Genomic DNA, 10,291 nt, shown 5'->3' with positions numbered 1-10,291 from the left:
AGATCAGTCGTTCACACAGCAACGTCCAACTTCTATCTGTGGACATGTTGTTGCACAAAATACCACGTAATGTTTTCTCAAGTTATCAACTGGTTTTGCTAACAACAACAACAACAAGCTTCCAACTTCTGTACTAGAACAGCGTCAACTCAGGAATGATGTCATTCCAAGCTCAACCACAAGCTATTCGAAAGCCAATCAGCCAATTACTTTAGGGTGTGTGTTAATTAAATATCTCATAATCGTTTCAAGGAAATGTGTTGAAAGGTTATCTTACTATTAGAATCTCACTGTATTTTTACTCCACCACGACTCGACTTGATTTGTTTAACGCAGATTGCTGGAGGCTGAGTTTCAACTGGATTGAATGCATTTTGTTTGTCACAGACTAAGGACTCCCTCTTGTTAAAGATGTTGCTCAGTGCCCAGTGACCTTTCTGCAAATCAACAAGTGGATGCAGTTCCAGTATTTCATGAGAAATTTGCTCAGCATGTGCAGTGTCAAACATCTCAGAATCACTCCAAGGAACTGAAAGGCTTTTTGAAGACCAACCTTGTGCTGGACTCTTGGGTTCTTACTTCTAATATTCCCCTCACTGATACAACAACACTTTAATTTTTGTTCAGATTTAGTTAGATGCTGGGAATTTTTTTTTTTTCTGTTCTGCCTCTTTTTTGAGTTTTTTTTAATGTTATTTTGTGATCATATCTGTGATTTGGCTGCTGCTATCTCCCATTGGTATTAAAGGAGGTTGAGGTTCACAATTGTTTCTAAATCAATTTGAAAACAATACCCACATGTTCATCTGTAGAAGTATCGCTGTTGTTAACCTTGGCTGTGACAAACAAGATGATCTGGTTTTTGTCAGGGAGACAAACATGTTGCTCAATACCTGGTGAACCCTCTGCAAACATATAATCACATAAAAAATAAAGTTGGAACACTCCACATTTTTCTGAGAAATTAGTTTAGGGTGTGTGTTAACGGTGAGCCGATTGTTGTGACATCTGATCACAAATCTCATGCTGACACAGCTGATAATGTTTGGGCAGGAAACCAACACACCTCCTTCAGTGGTTTTCTTGTCAATCAAATGTGAAAACTGATGACTCCATAAAAATAAATAAAATAAAAACCTGAGATGCATCTACACTGAAATTATATTCAAACTGGTGACTGTTGCTGTTATATTACTGTTATATTAAATCATCATAACATCAAATGAGTCTTGACTGTTTTGTTCACTGTCTTATTTGTGTCCCATTAAATCAGTCGTTCACACAGCACCGTCCAACTTCTATCTGTGGACATGTTGTTGCACAAAATACCACATAATGTTTTCTCAAGTTATCAACTGGTTTTGCTAACAACAACAACAACAACAAGCTTCCAACATGTACTGGAACAGCATCAACTCAGGAATGATGTCATTGATATTGAGACCTCAAATACTGACATAAGTTTAATCACTGATTGTGTTTGAAGAAAAAATAATGATTGATATCATATAGGTGCAAAAACATGGATTTATAACGGCCTCAATATCAGTCCAGAGGCTTTTCAACATAATGATGCCCAAGGCTTCACAGATAGAGCATTTCTGAGGCAATACAACTGAAGTAACACAAAGGGCTGAAAGAATATGAGAACATAGGGTGTGAACAGAAATATTTTTACAGGCCTTGGTTTTGGGAACCATTCATGATATCCCTTTCCATTTAACATGTTTGATGATGTTTCATCATGCCTGTCACTGATGGTATATGGCATGAGTGAGTGCTATATGTGCTTGCAAGCCATAACACGTTAAGAGTGCATTTTTCACTGTCACTGAATGTACTGTTTTGTAAGTTCTGCGGCCTCATGTAATCTTATTCACTGGCAAAAGAGACTCACTGTTGACATACGCCCCTCACTCTAGCCTCTGATAATTTGGGGGAAGTGGGAGGGTTTCCTGTTTCTTCAGAATACTGTGTCCTTGTCAGTTCAAAGTCACTGTTTGATTAGATTAGATCACATACATCACTTATTGTTATTGTCTGCAGGTTTGTCCATTATATCTATTATGTCTTCTTTCTTTATGTCATCATTTGTCCTCTGTGTCAACCTCTACGTTTATTTAATGTTCTGTCATGCTATTTCAGCAGTTATTTAAAAAAGCAAACTTTTGGAAATTTTCTCCACTTGTCCTAAGCTGATTCCCGTTTTCCTGCTCAGTGTCAACAGGCTCACTGCTGACGGGTGAGAATGTTCTTGTTTCTTCAGAATACTGTGTCCTTATAGATATCAGTTCATGAGAATCACCTCCCTATTAAAACAGATGGTAACAGCAAATGGTTCTCTTCCTCACAGACAGAAGAAGTACAGTTACTCAGGTAGATTTCTCCCTTGTGACAGTATGATTGGATTTAAATAGGATGACTGGCTTGGCCATTCAAGGACTTTCCATTTTTTTCCTTTGAAATACTTCTGTGTTGCCTTCACTGTATGTTTGGGATCTTTATCTTGCTGTAGTAGGAGGGGGCACCACCCAGTGAGTTTGGAGGCATGCACAGTAACCTGAGCAGATAAGATGTTCCTATACACTGCCAAATTCATTTTGCCATTGTCTTCAGCAGTTACATCTGGCTGCTCTGTTTTCGCTGACGTTAGAAACATATTTCATCAGTTTGCCATTTATCCTCCTCAGGGCTGTGAAAACGGGCAGTTCCTGAATAACTAAGAATTAAGGATGTGGTAGATCCATCCATCCATTAGCTATACCGCTTATCCATAAGGGTTGCGCCCTGCACCCTGGACAGATCGCCAGTCCATCACATTGTTACTAATGTTACACATAGCAATTATAAAGCCTGACTTTATTTTTTTTTAATGACACGACTGCCTCATGACTCTGTGCCTCAGCAGAAATCCAGACTGGGCTTCGTTTTCTAACTGTCCAGTTTTGGCAAACCTGTGTCTACTGCAGCCTCAGATTTCTGGTCTTGGCTAACAGGAGAGGCTAACCTGACCTGGTCTTCTGCTGTTGTATCCCATCCACCTCATGGTCAGATGTGTTGTGCATTCTTAGATGGCTTTCTGCTCAGCACAGTTGTAAAGAGTGGTTATCTGAGTTACCAGAGCCTTCCTGTCAACTACAGCTAGTCTGGTCATTCCCCTCTGACCTCTCTCATAAACAAGGCATTCATTAAAACACTGCACCTGATTAAACTTTACAGACTGTTTTGTATGAAAATATTAGGAAACTGATATCTGACTCAAACATCTACAGATAAAATTTTCAAGATTCTCTGTCATTGTGTAAGGGGGGCATGTGACAACACCCTGTTATCAATCAAACAATATATAAGCAGCTGAAGGGACCCTTCAGATCACAGCTTTGGAGACAGAGTGAAGACAAAAAACCTACTCACCATCCCACCACGAGTGATCAACCAACAGAGATGGCAGAACTGGAAGCCAGAGTGAAGGCCTGCGAACAGAAGATTGCAGAACTGACAGAAAAAGGTAGAGCGAAACTTTCTCTTCAATGATTTTAATAAAGAATGTTAGAGAACATTTAAGGTTGGTGCCCCAGTTCTTTAATATGGCAGTTATGGTAGTATAGATTCAGTGAGAAATTCAACCTGTGTGTATTGTGATGAAAAACACACGTTAAACAGAACTGTGTTGAATATTTTGTTTTATTTAGAGAAAACCATTGTGGCATTCAGCGCCGTGGCAGATCATGGTGGAGTCCATGAAGCCTCCAACAAACCGATGCCTCTGGTTTTCAACAAGCTGATTACAAACATTGGTGGTGGCTACAATAAATCTACAGGTAATACATCACAACATTACTGTAGCTGTTGCAATTCCAGACCAATGAAACTTGGCTACAGACTGCAGTTAGAAGCACAACAGAGCATTCAGCAAGTTGAGACTTAAGAAATTCTTCTGTCCCCCAGCATCCAAATAAATGCAGCATTTTATTAAATAACAAATAAACAGTATCCATTATAAGATTTTTATGTATATGCAATTCATTTAGATTAAATTCAATCTATTTCACATCATTTTATCTTACACAGACTGTTTATTTGTGGATACAAGTTTTGACAGCAGCTCAGTTCTCTCTGGACCATAATGTTCTGTGTTGTGATAATAATTGAGTGTTTTAATTTGATGAACTCATTCTGAAAATGCGTACATCTCCCCAGAAGCCCATCAATCTGATGAATATCCTCTTGTTTCCACAGGTGTGTTTGTTGCACATGTTGCAGGTGTTTACTGTTTCATCCTCTCCTACCACGCTGGAGGAAACAAATATGCAAACGTGTCACTGTACAAGAACGAAGACCTGATTGTTACTACATCTAATAAGGAACCCTCCAAAGACCCAACTAACAATGGAGGAAATGCAGTGGTCCTGGAGCTGAAGGAAAAGGACCATGTGTATGTTCGCATGGGTGAAAATTCTCATGTTTGGGCAGGAGGCTACCACACCACCTTCAGCGGTTTTCTGGTCAGTCAAATGAGAGAATTGACCCCAGAAAAATGATTCCAGAAACCTGAGATCAGTGATGCAACTGCACTAAAATTAAAATGCAGGTTGAAACAGGTGACTGTTGATGTCATACTACTGTGTTTGCAACCAAAATAAATCATCACAACATGAGTCAGATGAGTCTTGATTGTTTAATTTCCGGTTTCATGTCATGAAATCGACAAGAAATATGAAATTCTACTGGTTCGCAGAGGATCAACTCTTTCACTTTGGCAGAATTATTTTCACAGGCCTTGATTTTGACACTTAACACCAGGGGAGGGGAAACAGCAGAGAAGACAAAGCTGTGTGAATGTATATACATAGTGTTTCTTAAATATTAAGACATACTATTTCTGACAAATGTTGCGAAACACTGGATAAAGACTGCTGGTGAATCTTACAAAAGATATTGCTCAAGTTCTTGTGAAACCAAACTAGTTAGTACAGGTTAGAGATAGACCAATATGGTTTTTTCAGGGCCGATACTGATACCGATTATTAGTAGTCAAGGAGGACGATAACCAATATTTGGAGCTGATATTCATTTGCAGTAAAAGTGAAAATCTTGGCATCAAAATTTTGAATAATACAAACTCCAACACTTAACTTTGTTTATATGCCTTTAAGTATATGTTTATTAAACAGCTTTTCAGATTTGTAACATGTTAAAGGTTTTTTTTTTTTTATCTCAGACAATAGACATCTTTGTTTTAAAATTCTAACAAAAAGTGCAGGGAGCTCTCAGGCTCAGCAGCATGTCTTATAAAGTTAAATGGAACTTAAACAAATAAATAGCTCCCAAAAGTTTTCTACAGTAAATAAAGTTTTCCAAAATTTCAATATCACTGAAATGTTATTTTATCTTTCATTTATCTTTGTTTTAAGTTCAAACAAAAACAAAAAGTGCAGGGAGTTCCCAGGGTCAGCAGCATCTCTTAGCTGAAATTTTAAATAAATAAATAAATTGCTTCCTGAAGTTTTATAAAGTAAATAAAACAAAGTTAAATAAAATTTGCACAGAAATGTGAGTCTCAAATCAATTAGTAGTCCCAGTTGAGCAGCAGATTGTGGTGCAAAAAGCAGAGTTGTTCAGTGTGTGTGAGCACTGTGCATGCACAGCTTTCACTGCTGATTGGCTGTTACCTGTGCACTGGCTCTGTGTGTAACCAATCAGATGGTGATGTGGGTGGGACAATGCTGGAGACAGAGTAGTGACTGCAGACAGAGAGGCTGCATCAGAGCCAAAATAACCCACTTTTAAATTGATCTCTTATCGGCCGTCAGATTAAAAAATAAAAAAAGGCAGATACCGAAATGCCTCAAAATGCTGAATATCGGCGCCGATAATCGGCCCAGTGTATAAACTGAAAACATACTTTCTTTAAGAGGTGTGATTATGTTTTGGACAGGAAACCTTACTGAATTGCAGCCTACAGCACAGAGGTTGTCACTGTACATGTCTTCCATAGGTTATTAATAACACTGGTTTAAAAAAAAAAGCCTAAGTGTAAGTGCAGTAAGACTGGGGATGAAGACTGAACTTTGACAGTGCAGCTGAGTAGGTGGCAATCAGTGCTGATGAGCTGCAGGTGACACAAACTGGGGACAAACACTTAACACCAGGGGAGGGGAAACAGCAGAGAAGACTGGAAAAAGAGACTCACTGTTGACATACGCTCCTCACTTTAGCCTCTGATAATTTGGGGGATTCGGGGACTTTCCTGTATCTTCAGAATACTGTTTATTTGAAATAGCAACTTTTTGGAAATTTTCTCCACCTGGTTTCTCCAGCTGATTCCTGTTTTGCTGGCCAGTGTCAACAGACTCACTGCTCAGAATACCGTCTACTTATAGATATCAGTTCATGAGAATCACTTCCCTATTAAAACAGAAAACAGATGTGGAGGCAGCACAGGACAGGGTCAGCGAATGGCAACGCTATCTCTTCCTCACAGACACAAGAAGTATCGTGAGAGTTTGACTGGATTTAAATAGGATGACTGGCTTGGCCATTCAAGGACTTTCCATTTGTGTTGCCTTCACTGTATGTTTGGCATCTTTATCTTTCTGTAGGAGGCACCACCCAATGAGTTTGAAGAGATATCAGATAAGATTCCACCCCCAAATTCATTTTGCCATTGTCTTCAGCAGTTACACCTGGCCACTGTGTTTTTGGGGAAGGCTATCTCTGACATTAGAAACACATTTTGTCAGTTTACCATTTATATCCCTGAGGGCTGTGAAAACGAGCAGTTCCTGAATATCTAAGAATTGAGGAGGACTTGGTACATCTCTCCATCCATCCATTATCTATACTGCTTATCCATAAGGATTGCGCCCTGCACCCTGTACAGATCACCAATCCATCGCAGGGCCAACAAATAGCCAAGACAAAAAGCCATTCACGCTCACATTCACACCTATTCAAATCACCAGTTAACCTAACCTGCATGCAGTGACGTGCGGTGAGGTTCATGGCTGGTGAGGCACTGACGTCATCACAGTCAGATTTACAAACATATGAACCCTACAGAGTAGCTTGTTCACCATTTGATTGGCAACAAATAACGTGTTTTGTTTAAAATTTCATATCAGCATTCTTTACATATACAAACTGTAGCATAGAAAAAAAGAACTTTAAAAAAAACGTTATTATCGTCTTACCTTTACTTATAAATGAAGATATGTAATCCTCCATTTTGAAAATAAGGCCAAGCAATACGAAAAAATAACTGGATGGTTGCACTTGACTTGCTAACTGTTTACTGTAGCTTGCTGGCACTAATTCTATTATTCTGCAGCCGAGGAGTCGTAAGAAGAATCTCTGGGATCACCAGCGCCCCCTGCCATGAGGCAGGAGAACTGCAAGCCTCACCTAGTGCCTCTTCGCAGCGGTTTTATGATCGCTCAGCACAAGAATACGTTACACACATACAGTTGTTGATAAAAAAAAAAAACACTGTACATTATATACACCAGCTAAACTATAGAAATTTAGTTCATATACTAAAAGTGTTTGAACATTTTAATGGCAACATGCAGAGGGACAGCAATACGGTCTCCCTGCAGAGCAAGCCAGCACAGTTAGCATAGTCATTGCGCAATCCATGGTGAGGCTCAGCGGGCTGCTGCCTCACCGCTCGTCTCTTCTTAGTATTTGAATTGTAAATGTGAAAATTCAGCGATTTTGAAAAAAAATCTAAGAATGGTGAAGTTAAATGGAAAAGAACTTTAAAGTACAAATCACTGAATAAATATAACTATTTAATTTATTTTTTTAATTTTATATTTCCATGATGACAGGTGAGGCACGGCCTCACCTGCCTCCCCTGACTGCACGTCACTGCCTGCATGTCTTTGGACTGTGGGAGGATTCTGTACCTGAACAAAACCCATGCAAGCACAGGGAGAACATCCACACAGGAAAGCCCCACGTGATCTGGGGTTCGAACCCCAAACACACAGCCATTACATAGCCTGATTTTAGTTAGTTTTTTTTTTTTTTTTAAATGATCGCCTCATGACTGTGCTTCAGCAGAAATCCAGAATCTTCAGACTGGGCTTCATTTTCTAACTGTCCAGTTTTGGCAAACCTGTGTCTACTGCAGCCTCAGATTTCTGGTCTTGGCTAACAGGAGAGGCTAACCTGACCTGGTCTTCTGCTGTTGTATCCCATCCACCTCATGGTCAGATGTGTTGTGCATTCTTAGATGGCTTTCTGCTCAGCACAGTTGTAAAGACTGGTTATCTGAGTTACCAGAGCCTTCCTGTCAGCTACAACTAGTCTGGTCATTCCCCTCTGACCTCTCTCATAAACAAGGCATTCATTAAAACACTGCACCTGATTAAACTTTACAGACTGTTTTGTATGAAAATATTAGGAAACTGATATCTGACTCAAACATCTACAGATAAAATTTTCAAGATTCCCTGTCATTGTGTAAGGGGGGCATGTGACAACACCGTTATCGATCAAACAATATAAAAGCAGCTGAAGGGACCCTTCAGATCACAGCTTTGGAGACAGAGTGAAGACAAAAAACCTACTCACCATCCCACCACGAGTGATCAACCAACAGAGATGGCAGAACTGGAAGCCAGAGTGAAGGCCTGCGAACAGAAGATTGCAGAACTGACAGAAAAAGGTAGAGCGAAACTTTCTCTTCAATGATTTTAAAAAGAATGTTAGAGAACATTTAAGGTTGGTTCCCCAGTTCTTTAATATGTGGTAAAATAATTCAGAAACTGCATTTGAAGAGGAAATATAGATGGTATGTTAAATAATAAATGGTTAAGTATGGATTCCAGGGCTAATTTTTACAGACCTCAGCATGACCAACTGACCAACAGTTGTCTGGACTCAGGTTAAATGGGAACATCAATTGATGGTGAAACAGATTTGAATATTATGAATATGAATATTAGGGCAATATACTAAAAAGGTGTGAGAAGATTCATTAAAATTTACGGGTAAATCCTCTTCAATAGCTGTTGATAGAGATTCAACATCATATCTGCCACTTAACGTACCACCTGCACCTTTAACACTATGCATAGATGCGGCACAAATATTTTCAAAGGATAATTTACATGACGACTTAAGTATAGATTCAGTGAGAAATTCAACCTGCGTGTACTGTGATGAAAAACACACGTTAAACAGAACAGAAATGTTTTGAATATTTTGTTTTATTTAGAGAAAACCATCGTGGCATTCAGTGCCGTGGCAGATCATGGTGGAGTCCATGAAGCCTCCAGCAAACCGATGCCTCTGGTTTACAACAAGCTGATTACAAACATTGGTGGTGGCTACAATAAATCTACAGGTAATACATCACATGACATTATTGTAGCTGTGTCTCTTTGAAGTTGCAGACTGCAGTTAGTATTCAGCAAGTTGAGACTTATGAAATTCTTCTGTCCCCCAGCATCCAAATAAATGCAGCTTTTTATTTAATAACAAATAAACAGTATCCATTATAAGATTTTTATGTATATGCAATTCATTTAGATTAAATCCAATCTATTTCACATCATTTTATCTTACACAGACTGTTTATTTGTGGATACAAGTTTTGACAGCAGCTCAGTTCTCTCTGGACCATAATGTTCTGTGTTGTGATAATAATTGAGTGTTTTAATTTGATGAACTCATTCTGAAAATGCGTACATCTCCCCAGAAGCCCATCAATCTGATGAATATCCTCTTGTTTCCACAGGTGTGTTTGTTGCACATGTTGCAGGTGTTTACTGTTTCATCCTCTCCTACCACGCTGGAGGAAACAAATATGCAAACGTGTCACTGTACAAGAACGAACACCTGATTGTTACTACATCTGATCAGGAACCCTCCAAAGACCCAACTAACAATGGAGGAAATGCAGTGGTCCTGGAGCTGAAGGAAAAGGACCATGTGTATGTTCGCATGGGTGAAAATTCTCATGTTTGGGCAGGAGGCTACCACACCACCTTCAGCGGTTTTCTGGTCAGTCAAATGAGAGAATTGACCCCAGAAAAATGATTCCAGAAACCTGAGATCAGTGATGCAACTGCACTAAAATTAAAATGCAGGTTGAAACAGGTGACTGTTGATGTCATACTACTGTGTTTGCAACCAAAATAAATCATCACTACATGAGTCACATGAGTCTTGATTGTTTAATTTACGGTTTTCATGTCATGAAATCGACAAGAAATATGAAATTCTACTGGTTCACAGAGGATCAACTCTTTCATTTTGGCAGAATTATTTTTACAGTCCT

The 10,291-nt window shown here is 39.1% G+C and overlaps 2 protein-coding genes across 2 annotated transcripts; both read left to right on the top strand.

Moving 5' to 3' along the window:
* The first annotated feature begins 3,376 nt into the window (after positions 1-3,376).
* LOC108890736 (collagen alpha-1(VIII) chain-like) lies at positions 3,377-4,658 on the top strand. Its single transcript, XM_018687727.2, has 3 exons — positions 3,377-3,508; positions 3,693-3,821; positions 4,240-4,658. Exons 1-3 carry the CDS (start codon positions 3,445-3,447, stop codon positions 4,539-4,541), a joined length of 495 nt encoding a protein of 164 aa, XP_018543243.2. The 5' UTR covers positions 3,377-3,444; the 3' UTR covers positions 4,542-4,658.
* A 3,863-nt stretch (positions 4,659-8,521) lies between these two features.
* LOC108890737 (cerebellin-3) lies at positions 8,522-10,171 on the top strand. Its single transcript, XM_018687729.2, has 3 exons — positions 8,522-8,674; positions 9,227-9,355; positions 9,749-10,171. The coding sequence occupies exons 1-3, from the start codon at positions 8,611-8,613 to the stop codon at positions 10,048-10,050; spliced, it is 495 nt and encodes a 164-aa protein (XP_018543245.1). The 5' UTR covers positions 8,522-8,610; the 3' UTR covers positions 10,051-10,171.
* Positions 10,172-10,291: the final 120 nt, after the last annotated feature.

Source organism: Lates calcarifer, linkage group LG14 (genome assembly GCF_001640805.2).
Source record: "Lates calcarifer isolate ASB-BC8 linkage group LG14, TLL_Latcal_v3, whole genome shotgun sequence".
In the NCBI taxonomy this organism is placed as follows: Eukaryota; Metazoa; Chordata; class Actinopteri; family Centropomidae; genus Lates; species Lates calcarifer.
Note: the sequence above shows the minus strand (reverse complement) of the source record. Positions and strands in the feature narration are given on the sequence as shown.